Raw genomic sequence first — 21,695 nt, forward strand, 5'->3', positions numbered from 1 at the left:
GCCTGGAAGGCCAATGTTAAATGTGTGACATCAAGACTCCTCTTCCTCTCAAGACAGATCTTGCCCCTCTCCTGTTCATGGTACCTGGATTTTCCCACTAGGCAGGATGAGCAGGTCTTCTTCTTCCAACCTGCCCAAGCTATTCCACAGACACCATACTCAGAAAATACTTGCTGGTTTCTCAGATTTCCTTCTGAAGAGACCCGTCTTCCTTTTGCCTCTTTGTTTCAATTTATTTATTTGTTTGCCACTACCTGTTTTCTTTGCCAAAGAAGAGTCAACAGTCGGTGAGCAACAAAAGTGCTTGGTCAAATAGAATCTCTGCCCTCAGCTTGGTACAACCAGGGCAAGAAATCACAAGAAGACATGACAGAACAGAGCTTGCAGTTTGGCTGAATCAGAAGAAAAGAAAGCCCCACTGACTTTTATTTTGAGCTCTTTCTTTTGCAGGGGTTCTGTACTAGGCATTAAAATCATCTCCCCTGCCTGGCAGGTGAGGCTGCAGGTCATGGCTGATGGGCTGCCTTGGTGGCCAGCTGGGTGCAGGTTATAAATGCCCCAAAAGTAGTCACTCATTACCCACAGCTCACAGCAAATGCCCCCAAATGGGTGTTTCCTCTGAAAGGTGCTGAGCCCAACAGGACCTAAAGCACAAGTCCAAGGAGTTGGACTCGATGATTCTTGAGAGTCCCTTCCAACCTGACCTGTTTGGGGATTCCATGATGCAATATCTGTAGCAGATGTCACCAGTGGTTCGGTCACTGGTCTCCATCACTGCGTGACCCTCACTTGGGCCAATCCACACCTCCAGCACTGTGGCTTCACTTAGACACCACAGGTGCTCATTAGCTGAAGGGTGGCATGGGGTGGGCAAAGCCCAGAAAGACAAACAGCCAATTCTTCTACTTTGCCACCTTACAGAGGCATGTCCTGCTCTCCTGATGACGTGTGGTGTGACAGGGGACACCAGGTCACCAGCAGCAGAGGCTGCACAGGGTGATAGGTCCATTCCAGGTTCATGCAGGTGACCATTTGGGAAAAAGCCCTTTAGCTTGTCCCAGAGCTTTGCTGTTTCATTAGTAAAGACTGGAGCAATTTCCTGTATCATGGAAGGGGCTGTTAGAGGTGGAACCATAAGGGAGAAAAGTTCATGCTACCTCTCCTTACCAGCTGGGAAATTTCAAAGAGAATTTTCAGGTCTTGTTTCTGTTCCTCCAGCTTGTTGAAAGAAAGTGGGTTTAGAGCAAAGACTCCCCAGTTTAGGCTTTCTCGTGCTCTGCATTTGAACTATCTGAATATTGGGGGTGCAGGTAAGTGTGCCAACAGTTCTGGTAGTAAAAAGTAATAAAAGAAAAGATAGGATGAGAGGACCTGCTGCCTACAGCTGCTATATACTGAGATGTCAGCCTTGTGGAAATGGTGAGGAAACAAGTAAAACTGGAATAAGAATGGGAAAAATCTAAAAGTCCCACAGAACTGGGGCAGAACTCATCATGCTCTCATCTCAGCAGCCTGGAGCCCTCATAAGCTCAGAGTTTTCTCATCTCTTAATGCAGGCCAGCAAACTGTTCTCCCTGGTAAAAAGTGGGATTTGACTGTATGGCAAAAGGAAGATTTTCCATCTCTGTTCATTTTCAGCATTCCATCTGGGTACAGCCTCTGCGTTCTTGACTTTGCCAGGGACTCTGTTACTGGTGTAGTGGTACCAAAGCCAGGCACTGTGGATGCCCTAAAGCCAAAGGTGACCCCACTCCCCAGGCCACAGCCACCCCAGCCTAGGTAAGGCATCATCTGTTCTTATTTAATTTCAAGGAGCCAGAGCGGCTCTCTTGAGCACCTTGGTCATATTACTCCCAATGGAGATGTATTTCTAAAATAACCACCTGGCTCCCTGAGTTTTCACTCCTCACTTATCGAACATCCCACAGATGAGCATATCCATTCTCCAAGAACAGCCCTTTCTGTTCAAAGCTTCTTTCTCCTCATCCAACTCTCTGCTCGGTGCCACCAGGATCTCAAACCCTTTGATGTGAACATGGCATCTCTGCACTGAGAAAAGGATGAAATGCAGAACAGTTTTGCCTAAGTTGAACACATTTTGGCTTCCCAGTTAACACCACACCTGGATTTATGCCAGACTGAAGTTACAATACATGTAGACATTACTCACAAGAGGCAAGGCCAATGCTCGAAAATAACCTCAAAGTTACTGGCAGAACAAAGCCTATTTTTTCCAACAAAAACGACTTTGCTAAACACATTTGTGTTATGTGAATTTGGAGACCATGCATGAAAGTCACAGAGGCCTCTCTCAAGTTTTGACTCCACGATGAATTGTGTTCCTCCTCCACCTTTGGCTTCAGTATGTAGTTTCCCTTGTGACCTGGCTGGAAAATGTGTGGTTGCTGGAGATGCTGTTGGATTTCCTGGTGAAGGCCAGCCGTTTCTTCTTCTTCCTCCATGGCAGGCACAGGATGGTGAGTGTGGAGAGGAAGATCTGACGGAAGTTTGCCGACACCAGGTTGTAGAGGATGGGGTTGATTGCTGAGCTGACGTAGAAGAGGACGTTTGTCAACATGTAGAAGTAGTGGTAGAAGTTGTACAGGAAACTGGAAGAACAGATGAAAGACAAAAATCTGAGTGTGAAGAGCTCAAAGTCAGAAGGGTGAGAAAAACACAAGCTGCTTTCCAGCTAACCTTTCTAGGCTGCAAACATGAGCTTAGCAGTGTTGCCTGATCCACCACCACCCATCTACAGCTACAACTGGTCAAACACGGATCAGATGCCTCTATGGAGATACTGCCCCACTCATCAGCAGTTAGAGACTTATTTAAGTCCTGGAGCCAGACAAGATATTTACCTCGGGCATTCATTTATTTTTTTTTTCTTTGTAAATAGGCATTCTAGAAGCCGAGAAGCCAGATGGAAATTTGCTTCTGTGTCATACATACGCATTAGCTTGACTTTTTTGGCTGCAGTTCTGATCTACAGAGGCTGCAGAAGAGCCAAACTCCAGTAACAGATGCAGCTCTCTCCTCCCTCTGGCAGTGAGAGCAGTATCAGCTCATTCAATGGGTCCCTGGGTTGGGATTTGTCCATAATGTGGGACAGCATTTCCTCTTCTGGGGGCAAGCTGGTGATAGCATCCTTCTGAAACACATCCTAACCACCACCACAATTTAATGTTTTCAACTAAAACTGGTTGAAAATGTTTTCTTATCTTTTATACTTTTGGAAATATCTTTCCTTGGGCCAATGGAGAACAACAACCCTCAGCTGGTAAAGCATTTATAAACATCATGGGTCTCATTTTCAGGAAGATGTTTCTCAGAATCATTCATCTTGGTGAAAATTGCAGACCGTTTTTCTAGTTTGAGCAGTGTCTAACAAAAGATAAATAGGTGAGTGCTGGACTACATTGCCTATCCCTCCACACCCCCCCCCCCCCCCCCAGCACTGCATGGCCCATCCAGCTCTTACAAGAAGAGTTTCTCTGTGTAGCTGTGAAGAATTAATATTGGAAAATTTTCTCTTCTTCAGGGGCAAAGGAACATGTGTTTATAAATGAACATGCCAAGCTGCTGCAAACTCTTGGTTAGCCTACAGACTGATAGTTCACTATCACTCAGTAAATTCAGTGTTTTCCTAAAATCACTCATGGTTTTAAAAAGAAGAAAAAAATATTATGTGAACGCAGCCATGATGCATAAATTCCCACTAATTGCAGACAGACTTCTCTACCCCTCTTGCTCAAAGCAAACACAGTCATTACATAATTGAACAGTGCCCTAAGTGCTTTTCATATAGGAAAGCAAAGGAGAAACAAGAGTTTGTCCCAGTGTGTGCCTAGAGCTCTGTTTTCATGACTGAAGATAGATTTTGGATTTTACTATGGCTGGATCCATACTTCCATTCAGTAGACTGCTATATCCTAATTCATTATAATTTGTGTTTGGAGTTGATGGGATTTTAGTTTCTTATTGTTGTTCTGCTTTTTGGTATTGTAGATGTTTTTTTCTTTCCCCTGAAAGAAACAGCCCTGGTCTCAGGGAGAACAGGGATGTAACACAATGGCAGGAGACACAGGAGTGCATCCCTTGGCAGCTCAGGCTTCCTCAGTGTGTGTCCCCAACAGCATTAGCTCTTAACGACATATTTGAAAATAATAATTAATTTGGTGTCTGCTTTGCTGGAGAACCTGGCCTACTGCCTCAGAAAGGAGCAGGGAGCTCATGGGGTGCCTTTGTACATCTGTGAGCAGTGCAGGTGTGTTCATGCAATTATCCCAGAATTCTCTGACAATCTGGGCACTTCCTAATCAGCAGCAACTGCTTCTATTTTATTTTGATCCACTCCCTGCAAAACGCAGTAAATAACCTGGTCCAGACTGAGTAAGGAGCACAGTTATTCCCCCACCTGTGTCATCTCCCCTGTCAGAGAGGAAATGTGGCCTCGTGGAGTTAAATTGTGTGCTGACAGGAGCTGCTGCATCTTAGGGCTGGGGATCAGTATGTCTGGCACGGAGACTGAAATCCACTCTGGATGTACCAATCCCCCTGCCCAAATATCATTTCATCAAGGGCTGCCAGACTGAAGCCCCATGGCTGCTGCCAGCAGGGGTGAGGAGGAGGAGGAGGAGGAGGAGGAGGAGTTGTTGTTTTAGTTCAAGGTAATGCTTCCTACCCCGTGTCTGAGGGATTTAGGTAAAACAAAGACTCTTAATCTGCCTGGCAAGCACTGAGACATAAAAACAAAACAAAACAAAACACAAAAAAAACCCCCAACCAAAACAAAACAACAAACAACTAAGACCAGCAATTAGGAGTTTGAGACTTTAACCCTTCATTTGGAGAACATCTTTGTTCCCATCTCCACACCCGTGGGTGCCCTGGCATCCCCAGCCCCAGCCTGAGCCCCCAGCCTGTGCTGGCATGGGGGGACCATGCTGTGTCCCCCATGTGTGACTCACTCTGTCCAGTGGCTGGAGGGGACATAGCAGAACATGAGACGCCGTATGTGGTAGGGGAGCCAGCAGACCACGAAGGCAATCACCACAGCACCTGCAAGGCAGGAAAAAAAAATCCTTTACTTTGTGAGCAATTCTCCATCAGAGTGAAAAGGGGACCTGTCTGCTTGGGTAGAATTGCTGTAACTGTTTTCCTGCAGCCCCACTTGTTCTTGTATTGCTGTAGTGCAAAGAATTAATAACCCTGAGGGACAACCAGCCTGCAAATGTCTGTACAAACAAGCAAAACAGAAGTAATAGAGAGCAGCACTAAGCACTGGGGCAGGGACATTAGGAGCAACAGAAGGTGCAGGTGAAGGACTGGCAATGCCTACTTCAGACACTGGCTTAAAGGAAACTCTGTTTGCATCTGTATTTCACGCCCTTGTGGCACTGGGTATTTCATCCAAAGTATTCACAGAGACAGCTGGTGATGTTTTCCATCCAGGTAGACAGGGAGCCAGGGCCACTCTAATCCTATTAATTGGTTACGTGGAGCCACTGGCCACAGTCCCCACAGAGCTGAGCATCATTAAACTGCTCTTTCCAGTGGCAGGGCTTGTCCTTTTGGTCTACATTTGTACCACACCTGAGATTACAGTGTGTTTGGGTCTGGGCTTTGCCATAGTAAAAATGATCAGTTATGGGTAAGCAGAGAAAGGCACCATTGCTTTTTTCCTTTCCAGATTCTGAGGCATGTCAAACAAGGGAAAATAAAATGCAACAACTCTGAGGCATAAAAGTACTGTTCATAGAGTGCATTTGTCAGTCTGGATTAAAAAGTAGGTCTATCAGGCAATCAAGAGAAAGATTTGTTTCCTTTTGTAGTATACATTTTAACTTCTGAATGGAACAGCAGGATTCTGGCAGTATCCTAGCAGGAAATAAAGAAATCTCAGTTAAAACATAACACAATAAAAGGCAAGAAGAAAAGAAAGACTAAATAAAGACTAAAACTAAGTTAATTTTTGGACCCAAATTTGCTCAACAGACAACAAGCGACGCATCACTCTTGTCCTTTATGTGACCTGTAAGGGGCTGGGAAGCAGCAAAGCTCTGCTCCAAAGAGAGGTACCACAAGTACAATGTGGATTTGGCACACGGAGGCAAAGTCTGGGGTTTTATCTGCCTTGGGATTGAGAGTATTCATGTGGATACATCCCAAACCCAGACACTGTCATCCCACAGGAACCATGTCGTAGCTCAAGCAGAAGATGTGCAGAAGATGTGTTTCCCTTGGATAATGCAGTCCAGGAGGAACCAGTCTGGCTGTGGCTGCATCTCCCCATCACTGATGCTTAGCCAAGAGGCACAGGAGAGCAGGAATGAAATAATCCCTGGTGTCCAGCTCCATAATCACACCCTACTCCAACTCCATGAGCTCCCTCTCATTAAACACCTAGCTAACAACAGAGAAGGTTCTATTCCATGATGCATGACGGTATCTTGAGGAATGCTGCAAAAACCATTTATCCAATAAAGATTTAAGCAGCTGAAGGGACATGTTTTGGACAGATGGCTAGAGGGTCTGTTTTTATTCTCTTGTCCAAGCAAATTAATTTTTTCAAATTGTTTTTTTGGCTGCTCTCTGGCCACAGTGATCACAGATGTAATTCATCACCAGACAGCCTGCAGCCCTTCAGATGCCATCAAGTGAATGAATTTGACCTGGGTCTGATCCTTCCCTGAGGAGCTTTGGTGGGACTTTGATGGGAGAGTCCCTGCATCACACGTGGCACAGGAGAGGCTGGGACATGCCCTGGGAAGCTCCGAGGGAACATGGATGCCTGCCTTGCTCCTTCTTATTTCTGAGCCCCTGCTTTTGGCCACCTCCAGAAATTCCTTTCTCTGTCAGATGGGCCTTTGGTTTGCCCTGGATGGAGCAGTGTCCCCGTGATTCTCCAGGAGATCCCTCCCAGGGGCTGCAGGAGAGGCAGCACTCTCCATCCTCTCCTCCATCCATCAGCCTCAGGCCAATGGGAACAAGCCAACATCACAGCTCCAGCCCATCTGCTCTCCCAGGATTAGCTGCATTTTCAGGCTGCAAAAGCAGCTTCCCAAATGGCTCCAAACACAGGTTCACTCAGGCATACCATAATTTTTGCAGAAACCTCCACGCACTGGCACTCCTTAGCTGCTCACCCCTGTGTGCAGCTCTTTAGGAATGGCAGGATCCGGATTCTTCCAACAGCCAATTATAAGAATCTCACACATCTGCTTGTTAAATTTACCAACACGTTAAATGAAAGTGGTTTTCTCCTGGTAAATGGTCTCTGCTTCTGCTGCTCAGGCAATGCTGTGCCAAAGAATATGGATCTATAGTAACAAAAACACATATTGAGAGAAGTAGCTGCTTAACATCAGCAATTAAGTAATCTGTGATAATTCTGTAATATCACATGCAATCACTCTGCAATTAAAACTCTATTAAACATGTGAAGTGCTTTGGAGACACTTATGGTCTGATTTGGAAGTTCCAGCTGGGTGGCACACTGTGCAGTTCTGTGCTGCACAGATTAGGAGATCCCGACCTGAATTTGTCACCCTTAATCCGTATGTTTTCATTTTCTCATACAAGGGATCAAGCAGAATTAGGGTGGCAATCCTGCCCTCTTGGGTCCTCTCCCCTGGGAGGAATACAAAACACAAGACTGTGTTAACTTGCACCTAATACAGAATGAAAATATCCTTTTCTCCCAGATACCTGGTTCATTTTCCTGCTGTTTTGTTCTTCCCTGAGCACCTGCCTGTCAAAATGGTTGAGCTTAAAACAAATCCTGGACAAACTGTCTGCCAAAATTATATTTTATTGTTGTTACCAGCTCCTAGGATGTTCTTAATCATCAAAAGCTTGACATATGGGTTCCTTTGGTGGAGTAAGAAGAAGCAGATCAGCCTGCTGGAGCAGAGCACTGCAGGAGAAAGGTTTGACTCAGTGTGTGATGGAGTGACTGTCCAGGATGGTGTTTGTGAGGTTGGAGATTTCCTGCCTTTATTTTTTGAACTAAAAATAAACCAGACACATCCTTCACTTCTAATCAATTCAATAAGGTTCTAATAGGAGCAGAGCTGCTCCATGAGCTTCTGATATTTCCTATATTTGAGCAAATGAGGTGCCAAACCTCAAGGCTGGGGAGTGGATGTGGGACCCCAACAAGATGACCCCAGCTTGCCAGGGGTGGCAGAGAATGTTCCTTCCACCAATGTATGCCTTCATTTCCCTTCTAAATCAAACTCCCAATTTAAATGTGTATTAAACCCTGAATTATTACATCCTGTATCTTTCTATTTTGTCTTATAATGGCTCTTTTCTCTGACTGTTTGAGCTGCAAGCCAAGGAAGAAGGGGAGAGGAAGGAGGAGTGGCAGAGGACGAGCCCTGGTTTGTTTTTCCTTCAGGAAGTCCTGCGGAGAGAAACATCAATTCTGACTGACATCTTTTTCATTGCACAGGAGTTTTAAACTGTGCCAGTCTAGATTCTCAGACTAAACTGGGTGTGGGGAGCAATCCTGGAAGGTAAATTCTATTAAATCACACTGGGTATTTTATTTTGCCTTTTGCGTGTCCCAGGCTGAGGCTGGGAACCTGCCCTGCTCCAGGACCACCTCTGGGTTAGCATGTGCATGGGCAAGGCACCACGAGGAAGAAGTTTGGCTGGTTTGACTGAGCTCAGGAGTGATGCCCAGGAGGGGTTTCCAGCCCCCGTGTCCTGGAGGGGCCATGTGAGGCTGGGGGTGATCAGAGCCCGGGACAGCAGTGGGTGAGGAGCCACTGCCACTGACTCGCTGGGGAGCTGCTGTGGCACAGAGCACTTGGTGGGCTGCTGACCTCCTCCTCCCTCCGGGTCCTCCGGCCCTCTGGGACTGCTGAGTCACAGCCCTGCAGCCTGGGGTGGCCCTTGGCCAGGGTATCCCTCTGAGCTGTCCTCCTTTCTCTCCAAGAGAGGCAGAAAAGGGATGCTGCTCCTTCTTATAACCACCGTGCTGCTGTAAGACCTCCAGAGGGGCTCAGATCCATCTTCCCTTGATAGTTTTGTCCAGATTATTTCAAGCAATTTATTTTTTTTTTCTCTGCATTTGAAGGGGAGCTGAGCCACATACAGGTGTGAAACAGCACGGTGGAATTTCTGAGCAAAGGCAGCAGCTGTTTGGGGGGGTATTAACCTCCCTGAACAACATCTCTCAGCCTTTTCTGTGCTTCAGACTCATCCCCAAGGCTGCCCAAGGGGTGCACACCCACCAGCAGTAATGAGGAGTACAAAAGGTTTTTGGGCTTGTGTCAGGGTAATACTGATTTCTGGAGAAGCAATCCTTGTATATGCCAAGCTCCTGGGTTTTATATACTAATTTAGTTGATGCCATTACAGGAGAACCTCTCTCAAAGTGCTGTTTGATATGAGAGGTGGTGAAAGCTGGGCCAAGTGCAGGCACAGCTGGCACAGCCTCATTAAACCTCGAGGTGCTGTTTATATTAACATGATGTTCCACCTGACAGGCTGTTGGCAATATTTATATCAGCAGGCCCCAAAGTGGGGAATGCAGGAGCTGCCAGGGTGGGTATGAGCTCAGTAAAATTAAAACTACTTCTGCTGGTATTTGGGTCATAAGGCTGTGAAATAAAGGATTTCCATAAAAGTTGATAACAATCAGCAGGGATTGGGGACCACCAGCATGAACCAGGAATACTCAGGAGAGCAACAATGAGCTTGGGAAGTCCTCAGCTTCTTTAGACATCACTGAAAACACACAGCATTTGCTGGATACAATCTCCTAATGCTCTTGAATAAACCTTAAGTTCTTCTTTATTAGTGAAAGTGAGACAGCACAGTGACTGCAAAAACCTTTTGGCATTCCAACTCAACATGTTTCACTCAGACTATATTCTCCACTCCTGATTTTTAATGACTTCAGATGACAGATTTGAAAATAGATATGAATTCCTGCCCCAGCTCACGCCAGCGGTTAAATCATCCCCTGGCACCAGTTTCATCCATAAGGAGCAAGGCAGAAAATACAGATTAAAGCTGGCCCAAGAACAGGCACTAGCAAGCAGCACATCACTGCTGTCCCAGTGCAAAATGGGGTCTCTTCCCAAGTTTCCTTCTAAAATAATTATTATTTTGGAAATTAGAGAAGACATTGCTTGATTCCGTTTAAACTTCACTCATGCCATTTCCCCTGGGGATGTCTGGATGTTTGGAGGAGAAGGAAGAAAAAAGAAAGAGAATTTCCCTTTTGAAAGGTAGAGAAGGGATCCCATCTCATCCTCATCAGGTTCAAGGCTGTTTCTGCTTAGTGAGGTCAGATGTGAACTGAACTGGCTTCTTCTGCATCCCTTTCTTCTTTCCTCTCCAGTTTTGAGTTTCACATATCCTTTGTTTCTCCCAGAACAGTTTCTGCCCATCAAAGGGACCCTGGAGCTGTATTCACTGCATGCTTCTACACTGACTAAAGTCCTGGCCAGACTGCATGTTTAGAATCACATTAGTTCACTTTTAAAACACTCACATTGTCACAGCTTAACACCTGGAAAATCTGCTTTCAGGGCATGGAAAATCCTGGAGTTTTCTGCAGAGGTGCAGCCACCCCTGGTTTTTGCTCTTTGGAGGGTGTTTATAGAGTGCTCTAATGCTGCTTGTTTTATCTCACTTGGCAGGCTGCAAAGTAAACCTACAACTACAAACGTCTCTGGGAAATATATACAACTGTTAAATAGGTAATTTATCCTCCCAAATTTCAGTGTGACACTTCAGCTTTTAAAATCAGCTTCCACTCAAGCTTAATGTCACAGGGGTTTTGCTGAGCTCCACTTGGAGTTGCTGACTTTTTATTAGAGATACAAACTGCCATGCATTTTGTTCTTTTCTTGAAAAGAAATTATTCATGAACAAATAAATCTGCTTTCCTTAGAATATAGGAATTATGAAATACAACTCTTTAAGGAGTTTTAGACTGGTGCTCTTCTGTATATTGTGGTTGCCAAGTACGAGCTATTCCTGTCTGGAGGTTGGTTATACTGAATCTCATGGCAATATTCTCCTCCTGAAATGAATAACTCTGGCTTGGAGCATTGGTGAGGAGAAATGAATGGACTCTTCAAAATATTTGTTCAGAAGAGGAATTATTAATGCACAAATTAATGAAATTCATGGACACATCATTAATTCTTGGCCTTTGTCTTGTATTACTTGACAAAATGCAGAGGCCCCAAAATCATAATTTAAAAATTCAGACGTTCAGTAAAAAATGTGGCTTGACTTCATCTGCTAAAAAGTATTTTACTTAGGCATCACCCAGCCAGCTGTGGGAGACTGAAGGATATTTTTTTTAACTGGTTAAACCTCTAAGTGTTTTATAATTGCTTTCACTAAGCAGCTTCAGTAACAGAGCACACACTACCTGGACCTCATTACATTTTAATAGGCTTAGCCAAGGTCCCTTTGCAAAGCCTCCCCTTGATGTCCATCAGTCATTACCAGAGCTCAGCTGCACCATTCAGTAATTCCTGCCTTCCTTCCATCCACGTGGGAACTGATCTGACAGGCAGCCAGGAGCTGCCGAGGGCTGCTTGCAGGAGAAGGGGCTGCAGGCAGGTGTACTGCTGGAGGTATCAGTCCATGCCATAAAACTGGCCCCTTTCTTGCCATTTTGGCTGAGCGGAGCTTTCATCCTGAGCCAAGCTCAAATGCACCCTGATTTTTGAGCAGTGGAGGGAATTGGGGTTGTTCAGCATTAGAGAAGAGGAGGCTCCAGGAATAATTTGTTGCAGCCTTCCAGTGCCTAAAGGAGCTCCAAGAAGGCTGGAGAGAGACTTGGGACAAGAGCCTGGAGTTACAGTATGAGGGAAATGGCTTTAAAGTGAAAGAAGGAAGGGTTAGACTGGATATTAAGAAGAAATTCTTCCCTGTGAGGATGCTGAGACCATGGCACAGGGTATCCAGAGAAGCTGTGGCTGCCCCTGGATCCCTGGAAGTGTCCAAGGCCAGGTTGGACAGGGCTTGGAGCAACCTGGGACAGTGGAAGTGTCCCTGCCATGGCAGGGCTGGAATGAGATGAGTTTTAAGGTCCCTTCCAGCCCAAACCATCCCATGGTTCTGTGATTGCTCTGGTGTGTGTTGTGTGTGTGCATGCGAGTACTTAAGGATTACTTAGAATTTTATCAAGTGATTGGGATATCAGGCTGTGCAATCAGAGAACGTTCACACAGAGAATGTTCTGTGATGCATCACACAGCTTTGGGACACTCAGCATTCCAAGGCCCCAGCATAGCCAAGGAATAGCAACACAGATTGGAGGTGGTTTAATGGAAGGAAATGGAAGGATGAAGGAAGGTATGAAATCTCTTGCTGGAAGATATTTTTAACAACAGAACTGCTTGCCCTGTTATTCTCAGGAAAAAAGCTGGGAAGATGCAAGTGCCTAGAGCCGTCTGAATTTAAATCCTCACACCTGGTGAACTCTGACAGCAGAGAGGGAATTACAATCAGGAATCTCATGCCTACTGACTTAATGAGGTGGCTCCCAGGCAACAGGCCTCACACATTCCTTAATCCTGAACATCCATTTTTTTTGTACATGACCAAAGTCAGACAGAGCCAAGAAACACAAATGCTACCAAAAAGGATGAAAACTCTGTTGTGGATGTTTTGGATGAGACTGTTAGCCTGGACACTTTCAGCTCTTATTTCAATGTAAACAAATACTTAATCTCAGTACATTTGGAGCAAGGAAGTTTTCTGCTTCTCTGATCTTATCCAACAGCTCTGCACACCATGAACTACAAAACATTGTTTCTAAGCACTACTTTTACAAGTTCTGAAACATTTCATCCTTAAACCCAAATCATGCTCCTCTGCTGTTCAGGTCAAAGTCCACTTTTAGAAGTGGAAAATACTTTTACCCCCATGAAGCTCTGACACTCTGCCCACAGTTTTATAAGGGGAGACGAGTGTCATTTTTCTTTTCCCACCCTCTTCCATAAATGAGCCCAGACTCCATCCATGATTTTGACTGTCATGGATGTCAGGATAAATCATCTGCATCCTTGTGTATTTTTTGCTACTTTTCAGACAGCTCAGAGACCTGGGTTATTAAAATATAACTCATGACAAACAGGTGACAAATGTGAGTGTGAATCAAGCACCTCTCGTAATCAAATGCATCTGAAAAACTGAAGTGCAGCAGGATTTCACTCCCATTTGCTAGATAAAGAGAGCATTTCTGCATGGTGGAGTGAATCACAGACCATAATGAGGGAGGAATTTTTTTATTTGCTGAATCTTCCTCAGCACAGAAATGGAACAAACAGCTGTCCTCTCATTGCCTTCCCAGCAGGGAGGGGAGCTCAGTCCTGCTGCCGGGGTGGCCCTGAGGAGATGCCTGGAATACCTGGGCATCACTGCACAAGGGCCCTGTGGTGCCACATCTGACCCAGTTTTGAACCATCTCAGACTGAAATCCTCACTTTTGCCAAATATTCTCAGCTTTTGCAGTACACAGCAAACCCAAAAATTTGCCTGGAGAAGAAAAAGAGGAAGCAGAAGAAGATGAAGAAGAAAATTACGCTCATTGTTCAGAAAGCAAAGGGTTGTTTTTCAGTGCCTCAGAGGAAATGTGGATCTGTGGGTGAGGGGTGCACTTCTTCCAGTGGTGAGGAATGCCAGGTATAAATTTAGCTTTCTCTGCTATTATTCATGACGATCTCTCTCTTCTTGATAATCAAAGAGGACACAATACTAAAAGGAGACAGAGAGGTGTGAGGTGGTGTAGCACGAGTGAGAAAAGGCAGCTTCTCACTTCATGGCAGCAGGCAGGAGTGTTAAAAAACAGAAAAGGATAGCAAGGAGCAGAGTCCTTGTGGAGAAGCAAGGCTCCCTCCTCACCCACCCACGGATAACAATTCACTGGGGTGTAGAGACAGTAAACAAACAAGATAATTGTGGGGAATTTAATGTCCCCTGTGTTTTTCTTTCCTTTCTCAGTGGGCATTTCCCAGTTGGAATCTGGGATGCACACAGTGGTCACCTGTGGCATGGGCAGGGAGTGCTGCATTCCTTGTGAAAACAGCTGGAAAATTGTCATGGAGGCTCCTGGTGCCCTCCCTAGGGATTTCTCTGCTGGAAACATGGTCTGGGCCAAAGCACTTCAAATACAAGATGCTCCATCCCTGGAAGTGTCCAAGGCCAGGTCAGACAAGGCTTGGAGCAACCTGGGATACTGGAAGGTGTCCCTGCTCATGGCAAGGGTTAGGACTAGGTCAACTTTAAAATCCCTGTCAACCCAGAGCCTTCTATGACCACCAGAACATCAGAAAACTTTCTGCTAACAAATTGTCCCCATCCAATGCTTAAAACCACTATGGGCACACTTTGTTAGCTACTTTGAGCACTGTTTTTGAACAACTTTTGCTTTATCCTCCTAAGGTTAAGTTACCAAATTCTTTGGTATTTTCCTCAGCTTATTTAATCAAGACATCCACTACTCTTCAGTACATCTCCGTTTCTGAGTGCAGGATCTTTTATTTAAGCTCCGTCTGAACCAAAGGTCTGCAGAAAAAGGGAAGTAATGAAACAATACAAGCAAGGCTTAAACCTCTGTCGACTAAATCATTAAAATGCTGGTTTTGCTTTTCCAGAGTGAGCAGGCCTGCTTGTTAGCTTTGCAAACCAACGAGCGAAGATGGAAGGAGGGGGTGTTTTGGGTGAAAGTGTTTTCCAATTTCCAGCTGCCACTGTTCAAGTTCTATTTCTCTAGACACCTCCGGCCGGTCGCACACCGAGGGAAGGCGATACTCACGCAGGACCCTCACGCCGTGCTTCAGGGCTTGCACTCTGCTGGGCTCCATGGACATGCTGAGCATGGTCTGCTGGCCACCAATGGTGCACACCTGGTTCTCCTGGGCCGCCTGCTTGAACATCACCAGCAGCTGGTTGGCAATGATGGTGTTGAGCACGGAAATGACCACCATGGGGAACACGAAGGAGATGAAGGTATTGACCTGCAGGGGAGAGATGGGGCACAGTCAGGGATAGGATAGGATGGGATAGGATGGGATAGGATGGGATGCGATGGGATGGGATGGGATGGGATGGGATGGGATGGGATGGGATGGGATGGGATGGGATGGGATGGGATGGGATGGGATAGGATGGGATAGGATGGGATAGGATAGGATAGGATAGGATAGGATAGGATAGGATAGGATAGGATAGGATAGGATAGGATAGGATAGGATAGGAGGTTGGGTTTTATTTCTCAAACCAGCCTGCAGTAGAAATCTTTCCTTCCTCTTACTCAGCTGGTTTTGAAGGTTTATTGTACAGAGGGAGAACTCAAACCCTGATGACGCAGGTTCATTCATGTAGGTCAACACCCAAAAAAGGCAAAATCATTCATATCTAATTACATTATTTTCCCCTTTTCAGTGCAGTTCATTGCCAGAAATGTCTCGACTGAAACACACCATTGATCTTTTCATCTCCCAACCAGCAGGATGCTGCTTTGCTTTCATCATGCATAGCGTGACTTCTAAATAACAGTGTGTTATTGTCTTTTCTGCATTATGAGCGCTCCTTGGGATCTTTTTAACTACATTTTTTTTCCCTTGTAGATTTAATGACAGCGTTTTGTTACCTCATAACTAAGTTAAATAAACCTTGTGCCTTAAAGGATTAAAATTGATCAGAATAAACAAGTGGAAATCATAATGTTTTTAGTACAAATTATTTGATTACCGCAATTTTGATAAAATTAAATGGAGGATCAAATTAAGCAGTGATTGAATCAAGTAGAAGTCACAGTTCACATCAAATGCTGGAAAGCTGCTGTTTTAGAAACCTCAGTGGAACTGAGCTTGGCAAAGGGCAGCCCAGGGAAACAGGCACGTGTGGGGTTTGCCTGCACATCTGCAAGGCTGCCATGGTGGGATGGGGAGCTGCTCTGCTAAGCCCAAGAGCACATCCTCTGTGCTGGATAGCACAGGAGGAGACTCAGCACATCACTCAGGTGAGTGTGGAACAAATCAAAAGCCCTTCAAGTTTTTAGAGTTTCAAAATATTGACAAGAATTAAACCGTGCTGCAAATCACCATGAAAGCAATTGTATTAGAAGTGATAAAATGACAAAAAGATGAAACTACAAAACTCAAGAGGGAATTTGCTCAGTGGGAGAGCTCCAAGACAGGCTGACTTCTTCCCCAGACAGAGACTTATCTTCCACCTCAGTGAGGCAGGACACAGAACAACCCTGTGCTCCAAGCCAATGCCAGGTTCCTCTGCAGATTGAGACAGGTACTCCCTGTGCTGGGATGGAGATATCCCCTCTCCACCCACCCACCCCTGCTGGACCAGCAGCCCGGGGGACAAGGTTCTCTGTACACCCGGTGTCCGGTGAGATCTGTGGGCTCTGTGCTCTGGAGGGATTCAGAAACGCGGGAGGTGAACGGGAATCACCCAACCACACCCCCAAGATGCTGCAGGACATCCGTAAAGGAAACGGGCATCACATAAGCACATGGGAGCAGAGGCACATCAGAAGCACTTCGCTTTCTCTGTCCATAAACCTGAAGCAGAAAGTCCTTTTTAGGTGAAGACAGGCGCTGCTGTTGTTGCCCAGGTTTTCTTTGGATGGATGGAGTCTCCCTACAACTTTGTGCTCCGGAGCTCAGCGTGATAAGCAAAAGAACAGCTGGGTTTTGTCTCTCACCCACATGGTGAGAACATACTCTCCGTTTATGCTGGTAATAACAACAGATCTCCTCTGCGGGCTGGGTGAATTCCTAGATACACCCCACCACTACAAGCTGCTAATGGCCTCTTTTGTTAAGTATAAAGCAGTTTTCTACACTTCTAAAAGATCTCACAGCATCCTGTATATAAAGAAGAGTTAACTTTTGGAGCTGCCTCCACAGGCTAAGACAGATCATGAAGCAGTAAAGACCAACTATTTATCCTTTGCAACAGCTGGTGCACATAGGGGTGAAATTATTACTCAGATTTACAGGTCAGACTAAGAAACGAACCTTGTAGCTCCTCACTCCAAATTTTGCTTTAGCTGCAGAAAGCCCTTCTTCTTCCCCACTGTTGAGCAACGTCTGCACATCAGCAAAATGCAGCACTTAACTCTGGAAATTTCACTCTGTCACCTGAGATTCAGGATTTATTGGTTTTCATTCTAAAATTTTACTCTAGCTGTAAATTAGACTTTCTTGATATAATTTTGCAGAACTCTAAAAGTCTTTTCCAAGCTTTCTTAAAAGCCTTGATTCGTTCAATAATTGTATTGTGAAGTCTTTTAAAGAGTTCAAGGAATTGTCTAGAATAGCATTGACTTTCTCTTTTAGGAATTGTTATGGTAAAAGTGGGAATATTGCGTACTTTCTATCAAAGGTTATATTTAAAGACTTTTTCCTTGCCTTGATTTGTAGGAAAACTCTTATATTGTTTAAAAAAAATGAAAAAAAAATATTTTCCCCAGTAGCAGAATGTTTTAATTTGTTGAAAGAATTACTGATTATTTGCAAACACAAAGTCCTGAAGTACATAAGGGCTAGAAAAGCCAATTTTCCTAAGCAAACCCTTTATATTCCCTGTTTTTCTGCTGAGCTGCTTGCAGGGAGCCCAGCACACTGTGCTCATCAGTGCAGCAACACTTCATTTTCAGGTGACTTTGCACACTGCTGGAGCTGGTACCTCCATCAGCTCTTCAAAGTCAGTGGAAAATATCCCACTTGCTCAAGAGGAGCTGGTCTGGGATCCCAGGGCTACATATTTGAAAGTTCAGGAGCAGGAAGACTTGTAGAGGTGTTTAGTGGGATTTTTTGCAGAGTCTCTTAACATCAGTGGGCTAAAGTGGCTACAGCTGTCAGTGAACACCCATGGGAGCCTTTGGAGCTTTATAGGTCTTTAAAGACTACTCTGGCCCCAGGAAGGAAGGTTAGAGAGTGTGCAGGCTCATTTTTGACCTGAAAGTCTTGGATTTATGTTGGCTCACCATGGAAAGCACAGTCTGTGGGATGCTGGATCTCCACTAATCCTGTGCTCAGGGTTGTTTGGGTGACCACGCACAGGGGTCTGGCCCCATCTCTGCTCTCACCAAGCATGGTTCAGTCTGATTCTCCTCTCCTTCAAAAATGATGTGTTTGCACCGAAGTGAACCCACCAGAGCCCAGCACCACAACACGCAGAATGAGCTCAGTGCAGGAGCCCAAAGCTGTGCATGGAAAGGCTTAGCTGGGCTCTCTAGGCTAAAAAACCCACACAAACACAACACCATAAGCCCTGTGACTGTGTGCTAAATCCTCATAAGAGAGAGAGGACAAAAAATCCAATATTGCAATGTTTGCCAGTAGCAGGACAGAATGAACCACTAACCCAGTTCCATGCTGCTGTCACTGCTGGAATCAGTGCAATCCTAAAAGCTGCTCAAGCACCAGGCTGGCAGCATCTGTGGGATGGGATTAGTGCTCAGGACCAAAATGTGTTTTGTCTCGTACAGAACAACAACCTTTCCTTCCAGCACTGCCTGAGTTGTGACAGCCAGAGACCCAAATCTCTCTTCTCTGGCTGTGCTGAGCAGGACAATGACAACACTGATGTCACCTTCATGGTCCCCAGGTGGTGACAATGACCTTCCCAGCTCCATCAAAGCCAGCAGGCCTTGGGGTCCTGCCCTGCCCCAGCACTGAGCCTTCCTGACTCTCTAATGATAATGTTCATCCCACCTTTCTCTTGGCTATCTACTGCCAAAGGTGATTTTGATATGAAATAGGAATCATTACAATTATGCAGGGGTTTGCAGGATGCAGGAGATGGAGCAGAGCTGAGGATGGAGCCTCATAAGCTCATGAGAAGATAAATGGAAATTTGTGCAGACTTCCAGAAGGGAAAATGATGCAGCTATCAGCCTCACAGTTAGCTCAACAAAAATCAGACTTTGTGTGAGACGGAGAATTCAACTTTGTATGAGTTCACTTATTCCTTCCAAACAAGAGTGTGGGAGAGACACGGGGAAAGGGACAGCAAAAGGGACACAAAAGCCAGTTCTCAGGTTTGTGACTCTTCCTAAATCTTTTGCATTGAAAACTGCTCCCCTGGCTCTGCTGAGTTTCCTGCAGACGTGATTCACTTTTGCCAAGTCCCTCAAATTTTTTGACTGCATAGTTTCCCTGGGTTACCACTAAAAGCAGCCATCAGCTCCCTCGCAGCTGTGATGGAGAAGATGAGCTCAGAACTCCACACAGGAACTCCCCAGAGGGCTTCAACAAGTCCTGTAAATAAAAGGGTGTGCAAAGATTTATTCTTCTATGCTCCAAGGTTGGAAGAACACAGATTCAAAGGTCACTTTGGATAAGGATGGGGTTTGGATCCCTACTACAAGCCAAGACTTTTTGTGTTAGATATATCTGAAGGCAAGGAGGGTAAAATTATTGAGTTTTACACTTGTTTATGGGTCACCATTGCTCCCAGCAAAACTCCATCACCTGAGCCACCTGCAGCTGTTCCCATGGTCCATCAACACACGATTTTAGAGAGGCACAGAAAAAAATGAGTGAGGTCTTGGAGAACTTAAGTGGTTAAAAGCAAAAATGTTAATCTAAAAGCTCTTCTAGAGATACAGTGGCAAATTCAACACTGTAACTATTTATGATAAAAACAGCCAAGAATCAGAAATAATCCAAACATTTTAATTGAAAGAGTTTTGACGAGAAAACAGAATATGTTCCAACACTGAGAACATAAAAGAATTTTGAACGTGGGTCTTGTGTTTTCCCTCATGCCTTTTTTTCCCAGAGAAGTAAATAAAATCCCCCAAAGGCAATGGAGCATGACATGCTGGTCACAGCAGCAGCACAGTGTGGTGCATCCCATGGAGCAGCAGCTGGGATGCTCTGCCAGCAGCAGCAGGGCCCCTGGAGTGGACATGGGGGCCAGATGAGATTAAGGGATAATTTTAACCCTGGGTTATGACAGAGATTTTGTGTCAGAGATGAGAGATGTTCCCTTGTAGCCTGATAAATGAGGTGACAGCAGAGCCAGATCCTTGGTCACTGTCAGCACAGCCTCTCCAGGGACATGGCCCTTTCCAGCAGTGATTTGGGATGCCCAGAGTGATTTTTCTCCCTTTCTTTTCAGGGTTGTGGGAAGGACAATGAAAATGGAGAGAATTGTGGATGATGATGAGCTGGTAAAACCTCATCTATTCCCACCAAGCTTCTGTCACAACTCATTTTCCTGTGCACACCTGGGTGTGGCTACAGCCTTCCTGTTTTCTTCTGGGGAGGATTCTCAGTGCAGAAACTCCTGGGGTTGTACCTGGGGAAATGGGTGAGAAATCCCAAAGGAGCTGAAAATTGACTCAGGAGGAGATGTGTCCTTGTGGTTTCCTGGAAGGGACAGGGAGAGGACTGAGGATATCAGTGCATCATTTGATTTGTTGTTTTGAGCAAATCTATTAAACCACAGAGCTACATTTTAACAATCTACCACATTCTGGTTCACCTCATTTCCAATGGAAATGGAAAGTAAATTATCCTCCCCCTGACTGTGGAGGCAGTATTGTTAGCATATGTCAATCAGGGAAGCACATTCTGCTACAACAACATTTGGCTGCCAAAAAATCTTATTTGACTAAATGTACTTTACAAAATTACTGGTTATCTCACTCAGTAGCCAGAATTAGCATTTTTTTAACCAGCCAGTGGATAATTTCAGCTGTTAATAAGCACAGTACCGCATTCCAGGATAGAGCAATCTGTGCAAGACAAAGCAGGGAAGGGGAAGGTACATCATGTTGGGATGCCAAAGGGAGCATTTGGCAATGGCACTCGTGTTTGATGTTCACAGGATGTGTCTGATGGAAAAAAAAAAAACATCCACAGGTTTTCTTCCCCACAGTAAATAAATTATCATCTAATTAACCCCACCTTTACATAGCTCTCCAGCTTCCCATGCCAAGTATCTCACCATTGTCAGGTAAATGCCATTCCTTAGCTACAACAGGGCAGGAGAGGTTAGTGTTTGTGAGTGATAGAAGAAAATAACCTCTGCTTTTGGATCCGGTAACTGGCACAGGAAAAAACGTGGAAGCTGGAAAACTACAGCCTAGTAAGGGAATTTATCTCTTCTGGAATTTTTTGAGGGGACCAGTACTGCAAGGTATTGGCTCTGGTCCTTGCCTTGGATAAGGGCATCCTCATATGGGAGCACAAATCCCGGGTAAATAGGAATATTTGGCCAAGTGCCACAGCCTGTGTGTGTATCTGGAGCTCTACCAGTGCAGTTGAGCAGGAGCTCAACCTTTACACGCTGCCAGTTTTAGCTCAAGCAGGTTTGCCTGTCACGCTTCATTTCGGGCGGCTGCTCTCTCCAGCAGCCTTGACAGCATGGCAGGGGTGACACAGCTGTCACCCTCGGACACAGGCTGGCTGGTGACATGGTGGGAGGCACTCTGTGCCCTGTGCAGACACTTTTGGTGGGTGCACGAGGGTGTGGTGGAATCCTGCATCCCTGCAGGGTTCCCTCACAGCAGCAGTGACACAAACCCACTGATCTCAGCCGTGGGACATAACCCTCCCCTTTCCTCCTGGAGAGGGACAGCATGCAAAATTCTGTGTAGATCCAGGATACAATATCCCATCATTAGCTTAGTGAATAATCCAAGACAAGATACCAAAACCCAGCTATTATTTTTC

General features: G+C 45.3%; 1 protein-coding gene across 1 annotated transcript in view; it reads right to left on the bottom strand.

Annotated features, from left to right (window-relative positions):
- Positions 1-2,359: 2,359 nt before the first annotated feature.
- NTSR1 (neurotensin receptor 1) overlaps positions 2,360-21,695 on the bottom strand; it is a 49,782-nt gene continuing 30,446 nt past the window's right edge. Inside the window, exons 2-4 of the mRNA XM_062505128.1 lie at positions 14,801-15,002; positions 4,971-5,061; positions 2,360-2,609 (exon numbers count right to left, since the gene is read on the bottom strand). Coding sequence (XP_062361112.1) covers positions 2,360-2,609; positions 4,971-5,061; positions 14,801-15,002 — 543 coding nt within the window. The remainder of the gene's footprint in view (positions 2,610-4,970; positions 5,062-14,800; positions 15,003-21,695) is intronic.

This window comes from Cinclus cinclus, chromosome 18, assembly GCF_963662255.1.
Source record: "Cinclus cinclus chromosome 18, bCinCin1.1, whole genome shotgun sequence".
Classification (NCBI taxonomy): Eukaryota; Metazoa; Chordata; class Aves; order Passeriformes; family Cinclidae; genus Cinclus; species Cinclus cinclus.